This window comes from Schistocerca cancellata, chromosome 7 (genome assembly GCF_023864275.1).
Source record: "Schistocerca cancellata isolate TAMUIC-IGC-003103 chromosome 7, iqSchCanc2.1, whole genome shotgun sequence".
NCBI lineage: Eukaryota > Metazoa > Arthropoda > Insecta > Orthoptera > Acrididae > Schistocerca > Schistocerca cancellata.
Genome location: NC_064632.1, coordinates 369953839 through 369980789, shown reverse-complemented (window position 1 = coordinate 369980789; position 26951 = coordinate 369953839). Strand labels below are relative to the sequence as shown.

The following is a 26951-nucleotide window of genomic DNA, read 5'->3' as shown; positions in this document are numbered from 1 at the left end:
CAACCCAGGCTGGTAAGCTTTAACAGGTCAAGTACATATAGATGGACTGCGAGTACCCAGAACCAAAAAGTTAGGTCTCTATCCGCACCCCTGGTATTCCTTCACTTACAGTTTCAGGCAGTTTGTTCTGATGTACATGATGCATATTCATCCTATTCAATTAAACTGCTGTAGTAATTATGAATGGCTAGATAGTCTGAGAGGTTTCTGATCAGTGTAATTCTTGCTGTATGCACTAGGAATATCCTAATAATTAGTGAGAAGTACAGAATAACATCACAAATTGACACATCATGTTGCTGGGAAGTAGAGTTGAATGCTGCTATGTAATCAACGAGGGTAATTAGTCTGTAGAGAGTTTTAAAAGCAACCCTGAGATGGAATAGTTAGATTTTTGGCTCATCCTTTTTAAATTCAGAAAGAGAGAGCTCTGGCAGACTGTTCACCACTCTGATTGATGGCAGATAAGATTCCCATTTTGTAAACTTGTGGAGGAGACAACTAGCTGAAGCCAAGGGCCTGCTAGAGACATGCTGGATGCAGAAAGTTGCAGTTCTGGGAACACGCAGTGGTATGAGAACCCACCCTTGAAGTGAAGACTGACTCTGCTTCTGCAAGCTTTGAAGTGGAGAAGGAATCACAAGCTAAGTGCCCAAATACTTTTCCAACTGCTGGACACATTTGACAGAACAGAACAGAACAGAATGGATGATAGTAATAAGGTCCCAGTAGACCCTACATAGAAGGTATCACTGATATTGATGGAATTACAAGCAAAATTAGCACTACTGAAGATTTGAATCCTGATATGTACTCTGCTTGTGTACAATATGGAAATGAAACTGTCACAGAATCTCCAAGTCTTTTTCAGTAGCTCAAGTTAAAAAGGAACCAATTGTGCTTGAGCTTAGCAATTCTGCGCCTAGTTGTACTGATGACACTCATGTAATGATAGACTCAGTGGAGGAATTGGTATTTCCAGATGTCAGTCCTGATGAACAAAAATGTTTTAATGTTGTCATTAACTGAGATATTAAGTAATCTAAAAACTGAACTGCAAAAGGATAATGTCAAGATAAATGCCAATATTGCTAAGGTAAATTCCAGTATAAAAACTGAGATTTATATGACAAATTGCAGTGTGAAAACAGAGATTAAAAATGTAAAATAAAAGATTGATAATGTGCAAATCTATGTGCCAATGAAAATTTCAAAGTTGAAATTGTAAGTAAAACAAGACATTGAAACCTACTTTGTCCAGTTAAGTGTACAGTTGCAAGCCATTGTTTCACAGATAGATTCGGAAGTTGGTAGTGATCACAAAAGCTGTGAAACATGCACAAAAGAATCAGCTACAAATTGCAAAAAGGTTGGAAGCCAATGAAAATATCTGTTGCAATTTCATTGAGCAATTAGAGCTAATGCAAGCAGTACATGAACAGACTGTGTAAGAAACTGACAAGTATAAGTGATACTATCATGTGAGATCAGTGTACTAGTTTTAGTAATGATGTAGCAGATACAAATTGTATGCTGACTGCTGAGTAAAAACAGCACGATTCATTTCAACAGGAGCAGATGGCCCATAATAATTTTGGTGATGGGACATTGCTTGATACTTACAAGAAGTTTTAAAGTTGCCTCAAAGTGTAGCAGAACACTTCCCTGTTAGCTCAGTGGCTTCATTACATGTCACAAGTTTAATTGTTTCGATCTGCCAACTAATGTGAACCCAAGTTGTTCATACAGGAATTTATGGACATGTTCCTGGTCTCTTGGTTGGCATAGGAACACTTTATTTTGTGAGACATTTAAAAGGGTCTGTAGTTTGCAGAGTGAATGGCATTTCAAATTCTGGTGTAAAATTGAAAGAGTTTCATGATGAATTCCTGATGAAATATTGATGTTCAGAAATTCAGAGGGAGTCTTCAGTAAATTCTCAAATGGAAATAGATACCAGTCGGATAACAGGACAATGAAATGTTATTGTGAGTACTGGTGGAAGCACGTGAAGTATTGACAAGGGAGTGGCTCAGAATTGTTTGCCACTGGTACTATGTGGACATTGCCATTCCCTATGGTGTAGGGAGTTGATTGCAATGGTGCGAGACCCTGGTAAGGTCATAATGACTTGCTTCCTTCTTCAACTGGAGGGGCCGATGGGCCTTCTGCTCCTTGAGTTCCTGAAGTGTGGAACTACGATCAGTATACTATTCTATAAAGACACTTAGCAGAAACTGCAACACAACATAAAGTCAAAATGTCCAGTAAGTCTGCCAGGTGCAATCGTTGTGTTGCATGGTAATGCTCACACCCCACACTGCCAATCAGATGAGAGTGATTTGGTTTGAAAACACTGCAACATCCTCCATACAGCCTGCATCTTTCACTGTGTGAGTTTCACATCTTTGGTGACCTAAAGAAAGATGTTCGTGGGTGTCAGTTTCAGTCAGATGAGGAACTGCAAGAGTGTGGATGGTTATGGATCTGTCAGTGGCTGACCATGTTTTATGGAAAGGAGCTGATTGTCTCATCTCCCAGTGGGATAAATATCTTAACATGTGTGGTGATTACCTTTGAATGGAATCATTCCATGGTCCCATTGTGGTGAGCATTCGGTTTTCATTTGCTTGACCCTTTATAAGAAAGTATTAAAAACTTGATTCATGACCAGTGAATTATATTCAGTTGAAGAAATCTTAGAAATCAGTAATTTTGAAATATATTTTACATGGGGAAAAGATTATTCTTTCTTTGTTTGTGCATGTAGTTGTTGCATGAAAGTATGTGAATACTGAACAAAATTTATGTTTGGATTTCAGGAGGAAATGCACTATTTTCTCTGCAATCATTTTCCATTATTATTTTTTGTGACATGCTCCTTTTTTAGTTCTCCTTATTACATGCCAAAGTGCTGAAAATTAGTATCCAACCGTAATGAGAATCATCAAGTATGACTGGAATCTCAACATAAAATAATCTTTTGATCCTGCACTTGAATACACAATGTTGGAAAGGAATCAATAATGTACAAAGGTTTCAAACACATTTAAACCAACAGTACATACGTTGTAGGTTCATCCAGGAATATAACTGGTGGGTTGTTAATGAGTTCCAGTGCTATTGACAGTCTCTTCTTCTCCCCACCAGACAGTCGTAGTGTCTGTGTAGCCTTTGCTCCACTGAGACGAAGCATATCAAGGATCTCCTCAACCTAATTGAATGAAGAGAAGAATTTGTTTAGTTGATGGTGAGCATCAGGAAACTCACCCATTTAATGTGATAAAAGCAAAGTAAGTTAATGACAAACAAAATTAGTTTATTGTAAGCATATATGATTAACAACTGTATGTGTTGTTACTGACTTAGCTGCAGGATCTACAAGAAACACTGTCTTGCTTGTTATAAAATTTTAATAGTAACAGTAGCAGTACTACTACTACTACTACTACTACTACTACTACTAGTAGTAGTAGTAGTAGTAGTAGTAATTGTTATTATTAATGTTAGTATTATTATTACTGTTATTATTATTATTATTATTATTATTATTATTATCGTTAAAAAGAAGACAAAGATGATGGCCATGCTGGGTAGTTGCGAGGTCTGAGGCACCTCGTCGTGGCCTGCGCAGCTTCCCACATCAGAGGTTCAAGTCCTCCATCAGGCATGGGTATGTGTGTTGTCCTTAGTGTAAGTTAGTTTAAGTCAGATTAAGTAGTGCATAAGCTTAGGGACCGATGGATGACCTCAGCAGTTTGGTCCCATAAGACCTTACCACAAATTTCCAAAATTTTACATAGATGATGAAACAAGGAAGCTAAATACTGTACACATATATGAAACCTTACATTTCAGTGATAAACATGGAAGATTGAAGCACCATAGAAACAGGCAACTATAATTGAGAATTACATGTACACTGTTTGACATAAATCCCGGCCGCTGGCTGGCCACTTCGAGGACTAACTCGAAGTCATTCATCACGTTCTCTTCACCGATGAATGTCGCATATGCCTTCAACCAGACAATCGTCGGAGACTTGTTTGAAGGCAACCCGGTCAGGCTGAATGCCTTAGACACACTGTCCAGCGAGTTCAGCAAGGTGGGGGTTCCCTGCTGCTTTGGGGTGGCATTATATGGGGCTGACGTACGCCGTTGGTGGACATGGAAGGCCCCATAATGGCTGTACGATACGTGAATGCCATTGTCCGGCCAATAGTGCAGCATATTGTTGAGGTATTCGTCTTCATGGACGAAAATCCGCGCCCCCATCGTGCACATCTCGTGAATAACTTCTTTCAGGATAATGACATCGATTGACTAGAGTGGCCAACATGTTCTCCAGACATGAACCCTGTCGAACATGCCTGGGATAGATTGAAAAGGGCTGTTTATGGACGACGTGATCCACGAACCATTCTGAGTGATCTACACCGAATCGCCATTGAGGAGTGAGGCAATCTGGACCAACAGTGCCTTGATGAACGTGTGGATAGTATGGCATGACGAATACAGGGATGCATCAATGCAAGAGGACGTGCTACAGGGTGTTAGAGGTACCAGGGTGTGCAGCAATCTGGACCACCACCTCTGAAGGTCTCACTGTATGGTGGTACAACATGCAATGTGTGGTTTTCATGAGCAATAAAAAGGGCGGAAATGATGTTTATGTTGATGTCTATTCCAATTTTCTGTACAGGTTCCCGAACTCTCGGAACCGAGGTGATGCAAAACTTTTTTTGATGTGTGCATTCGATATGTGAATCTGAGTGCAGTGCCTATTACTTGAAATAACCAATGGTCACCATATATCAGAACAGCGAGCTGATTGTTTTACTAAATGTAACATAGACAGGGTGTTAAAAATAAGTGTCGAATACTTTAAGACTTATTACTCTTTGAAACGAGAAAAACATGGGTTCAGAAATGCATACTTTGTGCGATAAAAACGTGTTTACAGGAGGTGTTCAACGTGGCGTCCATTCATGACAAAGCCCTCCTGTGTAAGGAATAATGCACTCTTTGAAGAATACTCGGTAGCTGTTGTACCTGGCGGCACACACTGAAGATGCAATCCTGTAGTGTTCGCACATCGTTGATTGACGTGGCGTAGACCAATTCCTTCAACTGTTCCCATAACGAAAAGTCTAGGGTATTGAGGTTTAGGGAACGAGCAGCGGTCTTGAAATTTCTGCGTTAGATGTTCGCGGACATTGTGACGAGTGTGTGCTGGTGCGCCATCATGCATGAACCAAAATTGTATTCGTTGCTGCAATGGCACAGCCACTAGCAAGGTAGTTAATTAACGAGAAAGTCCAGATAATGCGCCACAGTTAACCTTTGTGGTAGCACGTACGGCCCCATCAACCTATCGCCAAGCACGTCTGCCATACGTTGTTTGAGAATCGTTGTTGATGACCTCTCTTCTGAATTACTTGGGGATTTATATCCGTCCGTAGATGCTTGTTATGAAAATTAACAACACCATCTCTTGTGAGTCTTGCCTCATTGGTAAATAAAATCTTGGATGTGAACAGTGGATCTGGAGCACAATTTTGTAATAGCCATTGACAGAACCGCCGTCTGCCATAATGGCCTTAGGGGCTGAATGCGCTGTTGATGTATGGGTGCAGCAATTGTTCATGAAGTGCACCCTAGGTAAGAGAGTGAGAGACGCCTTCTGCTGCTGCTAATCGTCGCACACTGGTCCCAGGGTTTCTTCCACTGAACGTAGCACATGCTCTTCCATGTCAGGTGTGCGGAATGTGCGGGGCCTTCCACTGTCTTCCGATGTGCAAGGGTACCTGTGTCATTCAAACGCTAGAAATGAGGGCACTCTGTGAATATTTTTCGACGTAGAGGGCTCCAGCTAGCAGGTTACGTCCTTTTGCTAAACCATGGCAGAATATCATATCCGCCATTTCACTTGTAGAGCAGCAGGCTTCCATTGGCAACGAGTGGTGGAAGAGAGAAAATGTAAATGTAGTACACCATTTGTACATACAAAATGCGCAATAACAGTAAACACTTAACTGAATCCGTCTTTGGAAAAAGGTAAAACACTATGTTACGTACCCGCGGTAGACAGTAATGCACAAATAAGGCACACAAAATGGTTCAAATGGCTCTGAGCACTATGGGACTTAACATCTATGGGCATCAGTCCCCTAGAACTTAGAACTACTTAAACCTAACTAACCTAAGGACAGCACACAACACCCAGCCATCATGAGGCAGAGAAAATCCCTGACCCCGCCGGGAATCGAACCCGGGAACCCGGGCGTGGGAAGCGAGAACGCTACCGCACGACCACGAGATGCGGGCTAAGGTACACAAACACGACGAAAAGTAACGTAGCCTACAACGCAACTCGAACCACACAACCGACTGCAGACCACCTAATTGTAGGTAATGCCCTGCCGACACACGTGACGGAGCGCGAGTGTAACGGCTGAGCTACACTACTGGCCATTAAAATAGCTGCACCACGAAGATGACGTGCTACAGACGCGAAATTTAACCGACAGGAATAAGATACTGCGAAACGCAAATGATTAGCTTTTCAGAGCATTCACACAAGGTTGGCACCGGTGGCGACACCTACAACGTGATGACATGAGGAACGTTTCCAACCGATTTCTCATACGCAAACAGCAGTTGACCGGCGTTGTCTGGTGAAACATTGTTGTGATGCCTCGTGTAAGGAGGAGAAATCCGTACCATCACGTTCCCGACTTTGATAAAGGTCGGATTGTAGCCTATCGCGATTGCGGTTTATCGTATCGCGACATTGCTGCTCGCGTCAGTCGAGATCCAATGACTGTTAGCAGAATATGAATCGGTGGGTTCAGGAGGGTAATACGGAACGCCGTGCTGGATCCCAATGGCCTCGTATCACTAGCAGTAGAGATGACAGGCATCTTATCCGCATCCCTGAGTCAAGAGATGGTGACGTTTGCAAGACAACAGCCATCTAGTTCGACGACGTTTGCAGCAGCACGGACTATCAGCTCGGAGACCATGGCTGCGGTTACCCTTGACGCTGCATCATAGACAGGAGCACCTGTGATGATGTACTCAACTACAAACCTGGGTGCACGAATGGCAAAACGTCATTTTTTCGGATGAATCCAAGTTCTGTTTACAGTATCATGATGGTCGCATCCGTGTTTGGCGACATCACGGTGAACGCCCATTGGAAGCGTGTATTCGTCATCGCCATACTGGCGTATCACCCGACGTGATGGTATGGGGTGCCACTGGTTACACGACTCGGCCACCTCTTGTTCGCATTGACGGCACTTTGATCAGTGGACGTTACATTTCAGATGTGTTACGACCCATTGCTCTACCCTTCATTCGATCCCTGCGAAACCCTACATTTCAGCAGAATAAGGCACGACCGCATGTCCTGTACGGGCCTTTCTGGATACGGAAAATGTTCGACTGCTACCCTGGCCAGCACATTCTCCAGATCTCTCACCAATTGAAAACGTCTGGTCAATGGTGGCCGAGCAACTGGCTCGTCAGAATACGCCAGTCACTACTCTTGATGAACTGTGGTATCATGTTGAAGCTGCATGGGCAGCTGTACCTGTACACGCTATCCAAGCTCTGTTTGATTCAATGCCCAGGCGTTTCAAGGCCGTTATTACGGCCAGAGGTGGTTATTCTGGGTACTGATTTCTCAGGATCTATCCACCCAAATTGCGTGAAAATGTAATCACATGTCAGTTCTAGTATAATATATTTGTCCAATGAATACCCGTTTATCATCTGCCTTTCTTCTTGGTGTAGCAATTTTAATGGCCAGTAGTGTAATACCCGTAACCAAGTGTCGCGCAGCCCTTCCTATAAACACGTGTTTATCTAAAAAAGTATGCGGTTTCGGACCCATGTTCATCGGACTTATTTTTCTTGTTTCGATGAGTACTACCTCCTGTCAAAGTATTCGACACCTGTTTTTGAACACCTGTACAACCAATGTCTCTTTAGGTGCATAGAAGATGGTAATATTTGTTATGCAGTTATCCGCAGAATTAATGTACTCGCAATTATCACAATGATGAACTCCATAGTCATTACTGTATCATTAAAAGCTCATGAATTAAGAACTACGTGATTCATATCAAATTATTGAAGTTGGTGCCAAATACAAGCAACTTTGTTAGCTTGATTTTGGGATTTATTTGACAAACAGTGGTGCGTAATTTAACAGCAATGTGGGCAATAATTTACTTATACTGAGCATCGTGTACTAGGTTGAGCAGATTGACAGATGTCTCCTTTCAATGTTAGGAGTTTTTGGTTCCACTCTCTGCTTGCTCTTGAGGGCAATGTGAGGCGGTGTAGCACGGTAGGTGTTTCTATTCAAAAATCTGTACCTAGTGGATTCTAGCTTGCGGAACTGGATGAAATAGGTAGATCTTAATCAGTGTTGTTGCCGATAAGAAGAGACAATGGCTCAGGTCGTCAGCACAAGATTTAGTGCGCCACCGCTACCACCATTGAAAGAAGCCAGACAACGGGACAGCATTTACTTACTGAGCGCCCATACCATTCTGATCGTATAGTTGTTTGAATCATCTACTCACAATGAGTACAATATTACTGTTGCTGATGCTTTGCTTCATCAGTCCCCTACACCTAGACCTACTTAGATCTAACTAACCTAAGGACATCACACACATCCATGCCCGAGGCAGGATTCGAGCCTGCGACCGTAGCAGCAGCGCTGTTCCTGACTGAAGCGCCTAGAACCGCTCGGTCACAGAGGCCGGCAATTGCTAGCACTCTACCACATTAGTAGTGCTCCACTTCGCGTTATATATGAGTCGGAGAGCAACAATAATTTGGTTTCCAGTCCATCTCCTGACGACTTACTGAATGATTTGTGAATTGCTATGATTGTTGCATGGGCTGTCACGTGAGTCTGTAAAGTGTTGTGACAGCTGGTAGTTAGTCCGAATGCAGACGTGCGCAGAGATCGTCACAGTTAGAGGAGGTAACTCTACTTCGCTGCACGTTTCCTACACCGTAGTTAGTAAAATAACCTAGGACTCACGCTGCTGAAAACCTCTATAACAGCAAGTTCTTAAATAAGATTCTGTGAGCGTTGAATGGGAACATTGTTGGATGGAAGCTAGGAGAGCTCCCTCTTTTTAAAAAGGTTTACGCTAGAAAAATGTAATGACGCCAACTACTGTGTGTTACTATGTGATGGATTTCTGATATAAAAAACAGTTATATAAAATACAGTCAAACTTGTCCTGTGTACTTGCAATACGTATTTACAATAGTTTAGTTAGATTCATATTTATAGATTGATGCTTACAGATTTTTCATAAAATAAACAATTAGTGCAAATAATACTACTGAATACACTTTTATTAGCTGCTAATGATTTGAGTTCATCGTTGTGGTGATAACATTCATTATACAGATAACTGCATAACAGATATTATCGTCCATCATACAACTTCCTTTTCACACACACACACACACACACACACACACACATTGCCCGCATCTCGTGGTCGTGCGGTAGCGTTCCCGCTTCCCACGCCCGGGTTCCCGGGTTCGATTCCCGGCGGGGTCAGGGATTTTCTCTGCCTCGTGATGGCTGGGTGTTGTGTGCTGTCCTTAGGTTAGTTAGGTTTAAGTAGTTCTAAGTTCTAGGGGACTTATGACCACAGCAGTTGAGTCCCATAGTGCTCAGAGCCATTTGAACACACACACACAAAGAGAGAACAAAAATCACAAACACCTCTGAAAGATTCAGAACAACCGCCAGGAATAACTTCAACTGTTCCACTGTCAGACATCTTGTTTTTACACCTTCAATTGCTCCACTGCCCGTCATATTTGTTTTTACAGATGGTAAAGCAGTGAAACAGTTACAGTCACAGTGGCAGTGACAGTGACAATTCAGGATATAGTGTCTGACAGTGATGAAGATGATTAAAAGGAAAATGTAAGTGAAACATTATGTAAATAGACACACACATGGAATTAAATAATTTCAGAAGTAGAAATAACAAGTTTTCAAATCGTAATTTTGGCTCAAACAATTTGTCTACTTTAAGGTATAAGTGGTAGCAGATAACAAACTGTGCAAAACAACAGTCGCTGTAGAAAGACAACAAATCAGAAAAACCACACCATGTGGTAAAAAGCTATGAAATCGTAATTAATGTTTTTTCAAATATCTGTAATCACGATTTAAAAAACAAATAGCTACATGTATACAAATAGCAAAGAACACTCTTTAACTTTAACAGATGGAAAATAAAAGGCCACTGAAGATGCTGCAACTGCAGTGAAACATGTCTGGGTTAAAAAACAAAAAATGTGTTTTGCTAAAGGCGGACCCTATCGAAAAACATACATATTGTTAAAGCAAACATGGAAGAAAAGAGCGTCAACCCCAAGATGATGAAGTGACATTCATTACACAGGTTCTATATTTACATTTAACCGCAGAATCACCACTTGTATTACATGTTTCTGTTTGGATAGTGATCGATTCAGTTAACATTTTAGATGCGCATTGTACTTCAGGATGAGGGCTAAGAAACTCCTGTGTTCTCGAAACTAACAGTCATCTTTCTTTTTATATTTATAAAGCTTTTAGAGGAATAAACATGAATACACCAGGATCCTTAAAAATGTGGTTATCGTACTGGTACTAACCTAATTAAAATTTCAAAGTGTATACATTTGCTGAAGTTTCGGAATTGCTTTACCATTTCATTTTCATGCGAAAGAAAATTTAAAAAATGGTAGGACCGACAGAGTAAGATATTATTTGATCAGAGACTAGTACGTCTAATTTGACGTTAGAAAATTTGACGACACAATCGATAGGTGCAGAAGGATATTGGAAAGATCAAACACACATGAAATTTGTTACAGAAAGAAAGTATAAATTCGTTACGTAATTATCTAAAGGCAATAGATAATAAAAGAAAGAAGGCGTTTGTTTTCATAGCATCTTTCTAGAAAGATCAACGGGATGTAAGAAGAGTTGTAGGGAGATTCCTCACGGGATTCAGAATCACAGCTTCAGGCCAACATAGAATACTTTTTTAATCGAATAACATGTTCAAGAATTTAATTTAAATTTTGCTCTGGAGTCTGTGCCATAATGGAACTTCATGAAAGCTCAAAAGTATATGTCACAAGGTTATAAACTTGAGTCCTTGCACTCAGTAAGAAATGGCGTTGCCACCATTGTTTTGTTTCTGTGACGCCATCTGAGCTGGGAAAAATGTGATCAAAGTGAAAATGTGACCAAAGCGAAAAATGGAAAAATACAATAGCGCACGAGAAGGTAAAGTGCATGGTTTTTGGTCGCGTCGAAGAAGAAAAATAACAAAAAAGAAAGTGACATTTAGAAACATAATGTATCTGATACGTGGGGAGGCGCCGGCGCCAGTTGCTTTCTCCGTTCGATTCACTTGGATCGATTGTTTCTCTCTGGAGTTGCTTATCTTTGCCTCGTTGGCCGGTGGTGGTGCTGGTGGGCTGGCGGGCAGACTGGGTTTCGGCTTCGGAACGGCTGGTATGCGTCTCTGCTCTGAGGGTGAAACTTGTGTTTGTGTGGAGTTAGCTGGATTTGACAGGTGTATGTAGCTCAGAGTGTGGAAGCCGGCCTGTTATTGCAAGTTCTTGAGGCGTGACTGGGCCATGGTCTTCTACCCAGGACGCTGAGCAATGTGTTATTCATTTTGGAGTAGAACTATGTACCACGCAGTTGTCTATTAAAGAAGTAGACATTCAAGCCTTATAGTTTTGCAATCGGGCCTACCTGTGTTATCACTAGCTTCTACCTTTGCTTATGAGTGTCAGTATTGTATTGGAATTGCGACATACTGGTGTAATAATATTATGCTTTGTATTATCGTTGCCCTTTTAAAACTAGTCTGTTTGTATTGGCGCAGTTTTACATATTTTGAAATTTGAGGTCTACATTTAATTCTTTTAACCATTTTAAATTTGCCTTTGTCTTGATGTGATCTATCTTTGCAGAATTTTATCTTACTATATTCTGGGGCTGTTAACATTGTTTCTTTCGGCTGTGGCTGTGTGTTTGTGCTTTTCTGTTGCAGCACTGCAACAGGCACCTAGTCCATGTCTAAATCAATGTCCGGAGTACGACGCCTTGGCCGACCAGTACCGGAGGGAAAGGAGGTTCTTTTGGCTGCGGGGAAAATGGTAACCGATACGGCGGCCACTGAGTTTTTCTGGTTGCCATGAGTGGGGATCTTGCATTAAGTTATGTTTCCTCTGCATTGGGACGCCAAGGCGTCTGTTCTGTTTGCTGTACTGCTTATATATTTAGTTTCAAAACCATAATGGAAGGAGACTAGTGTTCTGAATTATACCTTACATGCAGCGGGAGTTGAACTTGGAGAAATACTTGATGGGTAGCGGAAATTGGAAATGATGTGAACTGTCCTATTGTGTTTGCCCAGGTGATCTATTTAAAATAAACTTATTTTACCTTTATTATTCAAGTGTCCTTTGTGAAATGAAACTGATTTTACCTTCTTTATTGAAATGGTTACAATTAGTATAGAAGTTACAAGAAGTTCTTGTTTGCAAGTATTTCAATCAGAAAGGTTTTGTGTAATGTATTTTTTTGTCTTGTGTATCCTGTTCAAAAGAAACTTGTTTCACCTTTATTATTCAAGTGCCCTTGTTAAATTGTTAAATGAAACTTATTTTACCTTTTATTATTGAAGCGCTTTTAAGAAGTTCTTGTTTCCACCTAATTCAATTAGAAAGATATTGTGTAATGTATTTTTCTGATTTGTGAATAAGAGACACTTGTACAAAGTTTTTGGGTAAATACTGTGCCCTTTGGGTTAAACTGTTGATCAGTAATAAATTAGTTGTATCTTGCAAGTCCTCTGTACTTATTATTTCACTTGTCACCGGTTTGCACGTAACCACCATGTTGCATTATCATAAAAGCAACAACTTGAAATGCCAACAACTCACACTATTTTGTGCGAACAAAGGAAGCAACACATGAAAACAACTCGCTGCTGATGAGAGTGCCTACCTGCGAATGACGATGGTCCAGGCTGCTTTCAACTCTGCACACATTTTAATCTGCTCAGAAATTTCATGCACAGGAATACTTACCAATACAGACTACCATAATTTGAATCGGTGGCAACACGTTTCTTTTTCTTTAAAATCGAGTAGTGCGGGAAACAGCAAGACTCACGGCTGTGCGCTTCTGGCTCCTGGTGAGGTGGTTGCCCAGCTTCAGGTCAGCAGCGATGAGCATGGCCTCCAGCACAGTGAGGTGCGGCTGCACTAGGTCCTCCTGCATGATGTAGCGCGACATCTTGCGGAACTGGCGCAGGTTGCGTGGGGACCCATTCGTCAGGATGGATCCCGTCACTTCAGAACACCTGTCGGCAGGTGAAGGCAGCTACTCACTCACGGTTGTCATGGAAATGCACGCACATATACACCAGCAACAAAAACATTTCTCACCATCCTATTCGACCAGTGCTCTCCTAGCTTACTTGATTATTTTCTTTTCTTTATCCTTTACAACGGTCGTTCCTGCAAAATTTTGCCGATGTGCTACGGTATGTTTTATTCTATCATTGTGGTAGGTGCGACTTAATGTTTTTGCGCTATTAATTACCTAATGCACTAACATCAAGTATGTTGTTTGTATGTTTATCATTACAGCTATGTTTTTTTTTTTTTTTAATAAGTGCATTAATATCTTTTACTCCTCTATACCCTGCGCATCACCATACCCGAACAGCAAACACTGAAAGCAAAGAGGTGCATTATTAACATAACATCTGTGATCTAATTCTTTTCATACACTTTCACACTGAATTTCCTTGTATATTCGCTTTTATTACCACCATCTATAGCCTTTTGACTTATAAAGGTGGTAATCGTAACTAAATTGAATATATTAATTTTACATAAATGAAGTGAGCTGTTTAAATATATTCGTATTTTATAAATACTAGTTAAACGTTGCGAGAAATAAAATAAAATGAAAGAAAAAAGATGGTAGCCGCAGGATTTAATTCTGACCCGACATATTGCCATTCTGTGCATTGCACCGTGGCACAAGTTCATGTAGCACTGTTAAAAAGTCCCTCATACCTTACTCATAAATCTTCAGAGAGCATTTTACCTTTTTACGTGTTCCTTCGACCTACACAGGCAAAATAGTCTACTATCTCGCTTCTACTCACTTAATTCGAGCCAAATCGATGAGTCTCATCCCACATCCTCCCCTTATTAGATTTCAATTTGGAGTGAGTCTACCTAACTCTTTAACCCTTATTAGATTTAAATTTTGAGTAGGTCTACCTAACTCTTTGACTCATACTTGCTCTTCCAAAGATCTACTGGAAAAGGACCTCTTTAGCAGATCATCTACAGAATTAGAGGTGGCAAAGAATAACTTAACTGCCGGCCGGAGTAGCCGAGCGGTTCTAGGCGCTACAGTCTGGAACCGCGCGACCGCTACGGTCGCAGGTTCGAATCCTGCGTTGGGCATGGATGTGTGTGATGTCCTTAGGTTAGTTAGGTTTAAGTAGTTATAAGTTCTAGGGGACTGATGACCTCAGAAGTTGAGTCCCATAGCCCTCAGAACCATTTGAACCAAAAACTTAACTGACAGAGAAACAGCAGTTACTGTAATAACAGCTCAACTATTAGTAGCAGTTAATTTAATAACTGCCAATAGGGCGGGCCCCCTTCTTTTGCTACCTGTTCCTCTCATTCCTTCTACTTTTCCCTCTATAATTCTTTATTCCAGAAAATTCCTGCGCAGTATATGGCCTAGCCAAGAATTTTTCCTCTTTCTGATCACTTCCAATAATCTTCTTTCTTCACCTACTTTCTTCATTACTTCTTCACTCTGAAGTCTGTCAGTCCACTTCATCTTAAGCATTCTTCTTCATAGCCCCATTTCAAAACTATCTAAGTAGCTTTCTTCTTTCTTTTTTACTATCCATCATTCACCGCTGTGTAACACTACATTCCAACACATTTATCTAATCCCTTCCTCAGCAGTTGGAATTCTTGCGGACGTTAGAAACTGCTTCACCTTTTCAAATGCTCTCTCTCCCACAGATATCCTCCTCCTTACTTTTTCTGTACAACTTCCGTTCTATGTCATTAAACCTTCCAGGTAAAGAAAGGATTTTACTTGTTATGTCTTTTTTCCTTCTTGCGTATTGTCATCACTTTTGTCTTTCCTATATTTATCTTCATTCCATCTTCCTCGCCCCTTCTTGTAATACTCTTCAATATCTTCTGCAGCTTTTTTTTCCGATTCCGCTAGCACTGCTTGATCATCCGCATGTTTTACTGTCTTCATCCTTTTTTCTCGAACAACGCCTCTTGCATTCTCCATAGCATTACCTATCAATTCTCCATGTTTGTTGAACAGCTTTGGCGACATTGAGCATCCTTGCCTTGCACCCCTTCTAATGCTCATCTCTTCTGTCTCCACATACGCCTAATGTGTCATTTTTTGCTTTGTCTGATCTCCTTTATTAACCTTCTACCTTTCCAGTGTGCCCAACTGCCGTATACTATAGTGTAGATAACCCCACATGGTGCAGAGGGCTACCAAAAGATTTTGAAGTTCTTGTACTCATTTCCCACTGTTTTTCCCTTAACGCTGTTTGTTAATAATTACAAAATTCACTTCGAGCTGAACTGCGAATTACACGAACACAGTACAAGAATGAAAAATAATTTTTATGTGGACTTCGCATTCTTGTTTGCGTCTGTGACTGGCGTTCAGTATTCTGGCGCAATGGTTCTGCAGTTATCTGTCTCAAGATATAAAGCAAGAAATTGGTAATCTAGTAATCTAAATGAAAATTACAAACATTTCTTGTTAGAAACTACTTTACAAACTAATATCTGAGACTTCTTTTAACTGCGTGATAAGTGGTGATGTGGATCGTAACAGGGCGTTGGTTGTTATCAGTGCAAACAACTGTTGTGCTATGCTCTTCATGGGTATACTGCCGGATATGATCGTCTTCACTACACAATATTTCGGCGATCCATCTGGCCGCCATCTTCAGGTGATGAACTGAAGATGGCGGCCAGATGGATCGCCGAAATATCGTGTAGTGAAGAGGATCACTTCCGGCAACATACCCGTGAAGAGCATTAACATATAAGTCGCTGCGAAACTCTTCGGAATCACAACTGTTGTGCTACATTAAAATACAAAGTGATTATGTAGATATTAAGCCTTTACAGCAGGTATTTAACATAACAGAGGAAACAACAGCTTTTCGAAGTAAAGGCATTACTTCTATTTTGACGTGTTACATGTAGCCTGAGTGAAACCAAATAATTTGTAGAAGTTCAACGATAGTTAATTAGTAACACAGTTTCTGACAAATGCTCCTTTTTGTTTATGTACAACTTGACTCGTTCCACATTTCTAAAGATCCTCGTGTAAGATGAGATGTACGAACATAGTGAATGGGTATCTAGTATCATACGTTCTTGGGTGGAAGCAGTTTGAACCTTACAACTAGCATACCTCGAGACCCTACTACATCAACGGTTGCATAAGACGCAGGCGTTCATCCACTGCCTCGAGCTGTAAATGTTGGCCAACGAACGGAGAAACGGGACAAATATGCCGCGAAAACCCTATTCATCAGTGTGTGAAGAATTGCAACGTAATGATCATTTGTTTTGAGTGACATGCTGTTGAAGTTCACTGTTATCAGCTTAGCGGATCTGTATTAACTTCTTTTTGCTGACTGAAGATAATTTACCTCGTTTGATGTCGGTTACAGATTCACCAAGGCTGACCTCTTAGTGCTAAATCTCGGACGGCTCTGGAACTCACGTACTGACTTAGTGTAGATAAAAGTTTGTCGGTTCTTTGTTGTGGTTTGCTTTGAAATGCGTACTCAGATAGACACTATGTACCGGTGGTCTGAGGGCGCTTCAGGTGTTTTCCTTCGGACTCATATCAAGCAAAACTGGTGACCAAAACATCAACGTGAGTAGCGTGTCATGCTCTCCAAACGACTGTAGCACAATTATGGCCCGGTGACACGGACCGTTATTCTGCTGGGAAGTGCCATTCGTTGCGGAAGACATCAAGCATTATGGGATACAGGTGACTGTTGTGATAACCGAACAATGTTCATATAGCCCACAGCTGTCATGGTGCCTTCGATTACTACCATAGATCCCATGAATCCCAGCGGAGTGTCCCCCAAAGCGTGTTACTGCCCTCACTGTCGTGAAGCAATGGATACCACAGGAATTTTTCGAAGAGGGAGTGAATTTTTGGTATTAGTAAGACGGATTTAGTAAGTCTGAAATATTGAGATGTCCCAAAAACTAAGTTTGATAAGAAATTTACAGAACATATTGTATCTCAAAAGATCGATAGATACCTACTTAGTACACTACCGTTTGTAAAAATTGAAACAAACAGCTACATCTACATCTACATGGTTACTCTGCAATTCACACTCAAGTGCCTGGCAGAGGGTTCATCGAACCATTTTCGTACTACTACTCTACCATTCCACTCCCGAACGGCGCTTGGGAAAAAGGAACACCTAAATCTTTCCGTTCGAGCTCTGATTTGTCTTATTTTATTATGATGATCATTTTTCCCTACGTAGGTGGGTGTCAACAAAATATTTTCGCATTCGGAAGAGAAAGTTGGTGATTGAAATTTCGTAAATAGATCTCGCCGCAAAGAAAACCGCCTTTGTTTCAGTGACTGCCACCCCAACTCGCGTATCATATCAATGACACTCTCACCCCTATTGCGGGATAACACGAAACGAGCTGCCCTTTTTTGTACTTTTTTGATGTCCTCCGTCAATCGTACCTGGTAAGGATCCCATACCGCGCAGCAATATTCCAGCAGAGGACGGACAAGTGTAAAGTAGGCTGTTTCTTTAGTGGGTTTGTCGCAATTTCTAAGTGTTCTGCCAAGAAAGTGCAGTATTTGATTTGCCTTCCCCACAATATTATCTATGTGGTTTTTCCAATTTAAGTTGCTTGTAATTGTGAGTCCTAGGTATTTAGTCGAATTGACAGCCCTTAGATTGGTGCGATTTATCGTATACCCAAAATTTATCGGATTTATTTTAGTACCCATATGGATGACCTCGCACTTTTCTTTGTTTAGTGCCAATTGCCACTTTTCGCACCATACAGAAATTCTCTCTAAATCATTTTGTAACTGGAATTGACCGTCTGATGATTTTACTAGACGGTAAATTACAGAGTTATCTGCAGACAATCTAAGGGGGCTGCTCAGATTATCACCTACATCATTTATGTAAATCAGGAACAGCAGAGGGCCTATGACACTATCTTGCGGAACGCCAGATATCACTTCTGTTCTACTCTATGATTTACCGTCTGTCACTACGAACTGTGAACTCTCTGAGAGAAAATCACGAATCCAGTCACACAACTGAGACGACAGTCCATATGCACGCAATTTGATCAATAGTCGCTTGTGAGGAACGGTATCAAAAGCCTTCTGGAAATCTAGGAATATGGAATCGATCTGAGATCCCTTGTCGACAGCACTCATTACTCCATGGGAAGAGCTAGCTGTGTTGCACAAGAACGATATTTTCTGAATCCGTGTTGGTTATGTACCAATAAGTCATTTTCTTCAAGGTGATTCATAATGTTCGAGTACAGTATATGCTCCAAAATCCTACTGCAAATTGAGGTCAGTGATATGGGTCTGTAATTCAATGAGTTACTCCTATTTTCTTTTTTGTATATTGGTGTGACCTGTGCTACTTTCCATTCTTTAGGAACAGACCTTTCATCAAGTGAGCGGTTGTATATAATTGCTAAGAAAGGTGCTATTGTGTCTGCATACTCTGAAAGGAACCTGATTGGTATACTATCTGGACCGGAAGACTTGCCTTTCTTAAGTGAATTGAGTTGTTTCGCAACACCTAAGATATCTACTTTTATGTCGCTCATGCTAACAGCTGTCCTGGTTTAGAATTCTGGAATATTTACTTCGTCTTCTTTCGTGAAGAAATTACGGAAAACTGTATTTAGTAACTCCGCTGTAGTGACACCATCATCGGTAACATTTCCATCGCTGTCGCGCAGTGACGGTATTGACTGTATTTTGCCACTGGGGTACTTTACATACGACCAAAATCTCTTTGGGTTATTTACTATACAGGGTGGTCCCGAATTCATGGTACAAACTTTAATGGTAGGTGCAGGACATTGTAACAAGGATATATTGTATAGGAATGTATAGTCCCAGGTGACGCGGTGAGGCGTAAACAGGGGAAATAACGGCCGAAAGGAAAACGAAAGATTTTATTGAAATCGTTGTTGACAAGTGTCATGTTTACAGTAAGTGTTCAAAATTGCGTCCACCATGAGCGATACATGCTTGACAGCGTCGGTGCAGCGATTGGCGTACACGTTCAAAGATGCCTGGTATTTCACGCACACCTGCAGCAGCTACAGATATGCGAGCAACGAGATCCTCATCTGAGTCAACTGGAGACTCATAAACAAGACTCTTAAGATGTCCCCATAAAAAGTAATCGAGGCAAGAGAAATCAGGAGATCGGGGTGGCCAAGGGACTGGTCCACCACGCCCAATCCATCTAGCACCAAACGTGGCATTCAGGTAATTCCGTACAGCAGTGCTGAAGTGTGCTGGCGCTCCATCGTGCTGAAACCACATGCGGTTACGAATGGCGAGCGGAACATCTTGCAGCAGTTCTGGTAACACTTCTTGCAGAAAAATACGATAGCTTTCGCCACAGAGTCGCGTGGGTAGTAAGTATGGCCCAATCAAAAAGTCGTTCACAATACCAGCCCACACATTAATACCGAAACGTTGTTGATACGCATGTGGACGCGTTGCATGTGGATTATCTGTTGCCCACACATGGGAATTGTGCGCATTAAAGACACCCTCGCGTGAAAATGTCGCTTCATCTGTAAATAGCACATGACCTACGAAATCCGGCTGCAACGCACATTGCTGCAACAACCACTGGCAGAAGTTCACGCGAAGAGGATAATCTGCCGGATTCAATGCTTGTACTTTTTGAAAATGGAAGGGGTGTAAGCGATTTTCATTTAACACTCTGCATACAGTCTGATGACTCACATGTACGTCACGCGCAACAGTTCTTGTGCTTGACTCGGGTCTATCAGCCACTATGTTCAAGATGCGTTCTTCCAGTCTTGGAGTGCGTACAGCTCTTAATCGACCAGCGTCATGTCTGTTGACGTCGAACGTACCTGTTTCACAAAGTTGACGATGTAACCGTTGAAAAATTCTATGATCCGGCATTCGTCGATTAGGATACTCCGCGCGATACATTCGTAACGCAGCTCTGGCGTTACCATTTGCACGGCCGTACATGTAATGCATGTCTGCTTTTTCTGCATACGTAAAGTCACCCATCGTCTACGGCAGCACAATTGTGAATGGCGCTTGTCCCTACTGCGATACATCATGTTCATCTACTGCCCTCTACCGGCAGTGACACCAACCGATCACTCCATTTCTCTTTCCCCTGTTTACGCCTCACCGCGTCACCTGCGACTATACATTCCTATACAATAAAGCCTTGTTACAATGTCCTGTACCTACCATTAAAGTTTGTACCATGAATTCGGGACCACCCTGTATTTTGAGACAATATTTCATTGTGGAAACTATTAAAAGCATTTCGCATTGGCGTTCGCACTAAATTTCGAGCTTCCGTGAAACTTAGCCAGTCTTGGAGATTTTGCGTTCTTCTGTATTTGGCGTGCTTTTTTCGTTGCTTCTGCAACAGTGTTCTGACGTGTTTTGTGTTCCATGGTGGATCAGTCACGTCTCTTATTAAGTTATGCGGTATGAATCTATCTATTTCTGTCGATACTGTATCTTTGAATTTGAGTCAATTCTGGTCTACACTTACATAATTAGCTTGCAAGGAATGGAGACTCTCTCTCAGGAAGGCATCAAGCGAATTTTTATCTGCTGTTTTAAATAGATAAATTTTGCGTTTATTTTTAGTGGTTTTGGTTGATATGGTTTAAAGCCTTGCTACAATGACCTCGTGTTCACCAGTCCCTCTATCCGTCCTGACGCTCTCTAATAGAGAGAAGCAATGGTCTACAACACGCCAAGATAAGAGGACGTGTACAACAGCAGAGCCATAGTAAATAATTTAAATGGGAGGGAAGTGGCGCACACATAGGTCCAATAGCGCCCATTTTTGTGTGACCATGTAGGTCAGTGTTACACAACGCTCAGTCAGTGCGGAGCTGTCATACAAAGTGGAAACTTGTAACCGGGTGCCACAATGCCTCGCCGATATCACAGGGTGGAATATCAGCTTGTGAGTGCATTCGAACGCGGTAGAATGATTGGTCTCCGGGAGGCAGATCTGTTGTTCCGTGACACTGCAGCTCGTACAGGGCACACTGCTTCAACAGTGAGATGTATGTGGAACCAGCGGAGAGAAGAGGACCGCGCCCAGCGCCGACGGGGTACTGGAAGACACAATGTGACCACAATGCGAGATGACCACCTTCTTGTCAGTTTGGCCATAACGGACAGAACAGCTTCGTCCTAAATGTTGTCGCGATGTTGAAGCGCTGCAGCGGGTGTGGACAAGTCTGCATCGACGGTTTGACGCCGCCTTCCGCGGGCTGGACTGCTGGTACGCGTGCCATTGACTCGGCTTCCACTGGGCAGAACATGCCAATGCTGCAGACTGTAATGCGCACGTGAACGTCGACACTGGCATGCTGAGTAGCGAAATATAATATTTTCGGACGAGTCCCGCTTCAGCTAGCCCTAAAGTGACGGCCGCCTACGCGTTAGACGCACTCGGACAGACTATCGTTGGGCGGCATAACGGACAAACGCCAAGTGTGATCGTTTGGGGCGTCACTGCCTATAACACATGATCTCGCCTTCTTCGTTTTGAGGGCAATCTGAACAGCTGACGCTACGTCAGGGAGGTTTCACAGCCCGAGGCATTGCCCCTCCTCCAGGCTATTCCGCGTGCCATATTTCAGTAGGACAATGCCCGGCCGAATGTAGCGAGGAATGTGCAAGCCTTCTCCGACGAACGACGGACACCTCTGCTTCCGTGGTGTGCACGTTCGCCTTATATCTCGCCCATCGAATATGCCTGGGAACGAAGGAAGGAAGGCCGGTATTACACTATCAAATTTCTTTGTCAAAGATTTGATCAAAGATGTGATCATATATTCCGTCAAACATATTTGACAAAGATCTTTGACGTAGCGCTAGAAGGGGTATTACACTGTCATCATGTTTTTCGTCAATGTTCAAGATGGCTGACAACAACAATTTATTATTAACCGCAGAAGTTGCATGTACCACAATTGCACTGTGTGCACATGCGGAAGAGAAGCGGGGGAAAAAAGGAAACATACCTGGGTGAAGCCGTGGGTTTTACGACAACACGATAAAAGCATTCAACAAAACCTGTTACGTGAGCTTATAGTGGAGGATGTCAAGTCGTACATCAATTACTTAAGAATGGATGAACATACATTTCTGTATGTGCTCAGTGAAGTGTATCCTCATATCACAAAGCACAATATTCACTTAAGAACTGCTTCATCTGCAGAAGACAGGCTCACTGTAACACTCCGACTCCTTGCTACAGGGAAGGGTTAGGTTAGGTTAGGTTAGGTCAGGTCTTGAATCTTCTTAATCTATTTTTGTATTCAGGGTGCCTCGCGTTGTAAAGCGCCTCATCAGCTTCATACAAAAATGGTTCAAATGGCTCTGAGCACTATGGGACTTAACGTCTGAGGTCATCAGTCCCCCAGAACTTAGAACTACCTAAATATAATTAACCTAAGGACATCACACACATCCATGCCCGAGGCAGGATTCGAACCTGCGACCGTAGCAGTCGCCCGGTTCCGGACTGAAGCGCCTAGAACCGCTCGGCCACCACGGCCGGCCAGCTTCATACATCTCTATCAATTTTGTAGCTGTCGGCACACACCAATTGTATTTACCGGCAATGTTTATAAAAACACTACAGGCGACAGAACGCTGCAGCGATGCTAGCGCTCCATGTGGTAACATGTCACATTGCAGTGAACAGAAGACAAGCGGCTTCTTTGATCAAATCTACAGCGAGGCCCTGGATTTGATCAAATATTGGACGACATTTGACAAAGTTCCGTATTACACCATCAAATATCTTTGACAAAGATATTTGACAGTGTAATACCGGCACAAGGTAGGAAGGGAGATTGGGTTTAACATCCCCTCGACATCGAGGTCATTAGAGACGGAGCACAAGCTCGGACTGTGTCAAGGATGGGGAAGGAAATCGGCTGTACTTTTCAAAGGAACCATCCCAGCATCTGCCAGGGGCGATTTCAGGAAATCACGGAAAACCTAAATCTGGATGGCTGGACGCAGTTTTGAACCTTCGTCCTCCCGAATGCGAGTGCAGTGTGCTAACCACTGAGCCATCTCGCTCGGTAATACGAGTGTGTCTTGGATATGGTCGTTGGGCTACTTGTTCGTTCAGGTCCTCCTGCTACCACAATTGATGCTTTGTGGAGGCGCCTACAAACCGTTTGGAAGAGAGCGTTCCACAGGAGCATATTCAGGTGCTCTTTGATCCCATTCCACAACGTCCAGCGGCTCTGATTGCAGCACGTGGTGACTCTACACCACACCGAATTTCTACAGAGTGCATGTGCAGGTCTGTAATGCTAATCACTTATGTAGTGTCATATCCATAATAGGTGGAATAAATTTCATTGGGCTCACATCTCTCGATCTAGGTGCTTAACTTTTTCCAAACAGTAGCGTATTTTTAAGGTAGATACTTTGGTACCTAAACGATAAGTATATTTCAATATTATATGCAAAATACAACTTTTACTTTTTGGTATGAACATGAATGCCACATTTTTGATTCAACAATCTGAAATTACGTTCGTATGTAATTTAATCCAGGGAATCCAACGAGCTATGGAGTAAAGCTAGAACATATTCACAAAACATTATTTTCATTCCTGTAATGTTAGACTGAAACTGGAAATTAAAAATTGTAAATAGAGAAACGTCAGCAAAACGCTGAAAATGCCCTAACAATTCCTCTCGATATGGAGGAACAGGGGAAACAGAATAAACTTACAAAAAAGGCTTATTGAACTCTGATGCTATCTGAACTACATTGTTCGCTTATAAAATTCCACATCTGATGAATTTAATGTGTTTATGGCATTCCTTTCATGCTTCATAATTTTTGCTTCCAATGGCATGGGACACCTGGTGAGAATCGGCGAGAAATGACTGGCACTTACGCTCGTGCCATGTTTATGATGTGTTGGCAGTTGGCGACAGGATCAGTGCGCCGTTATGAAAGACCGGTCCCTCTCTGCAGCTCGGTGAGGGCTGAACGAGGAAGCGACAGAAAAAGATGGAAGACATTGTTTCGGCACTCTTTTCTAGAGGCTCATATCCAGTATAACTGCAGAACAGCTATGAGACCGCAGCCCCACCCAAGCAACAGGAACAGTTTCCCGTGAACAGATTGACAACTAAGAAACGTCAAGATAAGTACTGTAGTGATTGCTAAAGCTGCAGTACTTGTTGCCGCCACTGACAATTTTAAATCTGCAGTTTAGTGGAGTCGCAGACAATGATTGCTAGAAATTCGAGAAAACTCAATGAATTAGAACCTGTACCCTGACACCAGGAGGGGCAAGTGAAAGATTAAACAAAGGTGTTCAGCACTGAGATCACTACATAGGACTGAAAAAAAAACGAGTATTCACAGCACTTGCTTTAATTCCATTAACTACGTCGATAACCACTTTCAGTATAGTGTTCAGTTTCCTAGGTAAAGTTTCAGAGGCTGGGGGTTGTCTGTGGATCACACAACTAGAGCCGGGACGGCGAGTAGAAAGGCGAGGGTGCAGTGTGTGCTGGGTGGTTCTACATGAACAATAATTGCAGATGACAAAATTTATTCACAACATATAAATCGAAACTTACACTCCTCTCTACTGAGCATTTGAAAATCCTTAAAATGCACACCTGATAATGTCAAACAATCTTAACACTTTAAACAACTGTAGACATAGTCAAAAATAGGTCAGCTATTACAATAATAAATTAATCTCTCTCAACTGAGCTCTTAACCAGTTCAACTAATAACAGGTAACTGTAACAAATAGTAGTGAATTATGATTCGCTCCCACTGAGCTTTTCAATTAACAATCTTACATTAATTCGGGCATACATTTATCTTATGTGGAGAACTATCGAAAATTTGTATCGCACTGTCTTTAATGGAACCTTTATAAGCCGATGTCCTTACTGACTAGCAACGGTACCCTCCTTTTTGCCTTATAACATGTTCAAGGATATTGAAGTTTTTATTTATGTACACTACAGACAGAACAGCATGACTAGCATATGACAAGGGGGGAATGGGCGTTTTAATAGGGCTAACGCAAGAATTTTACGCCTGTCCATTTCGTAAACAGTGTGAATTGCGAGCCAGATATAGGCGCTGGAGTGCACTGCGATTCCTTATAACACGTTGAGGCACACGTAGCGTATGCACAAGTCGCATCGTTCCGTGCATTCAAGCAGCACGTTGAGCTCGGCACGCTCAACGTTGACGTCGAAAACACGGCCCGTATGCCGTCGGCGTTAGGGCTAACGATATTATTGCGAGACGAATACATGAAAGCAGGGCCACGGCGCGGCGGATATTATACACTCCTGGAAATGGAAAAAAGAACACATTGACACTGGTGTGTCAGACCCACCATACTTGCTCCGGACACTGCGAGAGGGCTGTACAAGCAATGATCACACGCACGGCACAGCGGACACACCAGGAACCGCGGTGTTGGCCGTCGAATGGCGCTAGCTGCGCAGCATTTGTGCACCGCCGCCGTCAGTGTCAGCCAGTTTGCCGTGGCATACGGAGCTCCATCGCAGTCTTTAACACTGGTAGCATGCCGCGACAGCGTGGACGTGAACCGTATGTGCAGTTGACGGACTTTGAGCGAGGGCGTATAGTGGGCATGCGGGAGGCCGGGTGGACGTACCGCCGAATTGCTCAACACGTGGAGCGTGAGGTCTCCACAGTACATCGATGTTGTCGCCAGTGGTCGGCGGAAGGTGCACGTGCCCGTCGACCTGGGACCGGACCGCAGCGACGCACGGATGCACGCCAAGACCGTAGGATCCTACGCAGTGCCGTAGGGGACCGCACCGCCACTTCCCAGCAAATTAGGGACACTGTTGCTCCTGGGGTATCGGCGAGGACCATTCGCAACCGTCTCTATGAAGCTGGGCTACGGTCCCACACACCGTTAGGCCGTCTTCCGCTCACGCCCCAACATCGTGCAGCCCGCCTCCAGAGGTGTCGCGACAGGCGTGAATGGAGGGACGAATGGAGACGTGTCGTCTTCAGCGATGAGAGTCGCTTCTGCCTTGGTGCCAATGATGGTCGTATGCGTGTTTGGCGCCGTGCAGGTGAGCGCCACAATCAGGACTGCATACGACCGAGGCACACAGGGCCAACACCCGGCATCATGGTGTGGGGAGCGATCTCCTACACTGGCCGTACAACACTAGTGATCGTCGAGGGGACACTGAATAGTGCACGGTACATCCAAACCGTCATCGAACCCATCGTTCTACCATTCCTAGACCGGCAAGGGAACTTGCTGTTCCAACAGGACAATGCACGTCCGCATGTATCCCGTGCCACCCAACGTGCTCTAGAAGGTGTAAGTCAACTACCCTGGCCAGCAAGATCTCCGGATCTGTCCCCCATTGAGCATGTTTGGGACTGGATGAAGCGTCGTCTCACGCGGTCTGCACGTCCAGCACGAACGCTGGTCCAACTGAGGCGCCA

At 42.8% G+C, this 26951-nt stretch overlaps 1 protein-coding gene and 1 long non-coding RNA gene across 2 annotated transcripts in view; one reads left to right on the top strand and one right to left on the bottom strand.

Annotated features, from left to right (window-relative positions):
- Positions 1-26951, top strand: part of LOC126092020 (uncharacterized) — a 510940-nt gene that overhangs the window by 14206 nt on the left and 469783 nt on the right. The gene's annotated exons all lie outside the window — the stretch shown is intronic.
- LOC126092019 (ATP-binding cassette subfamily G member 4-like) overlaps positions 1-26951 on the bottom strand; it is a 465655-nt gene that overhangs the window by 31726 nt on the left and 406978 nt on the right. The window contains exons 3-4 of the mRNA XM_049907407.1: positions 13241-13430; positions 3069-3214 (exon numbers count right to left, since the gene is read on the bottom strand). Coding sequence (XP_049763364.1) covers positions 3069-3214; positions 13241-13430 — 336 coding nt within the window. The remainder of the gene's footprint in view (positions 1-3068; positions 3215-13240; positions 13431-26951) is intronic.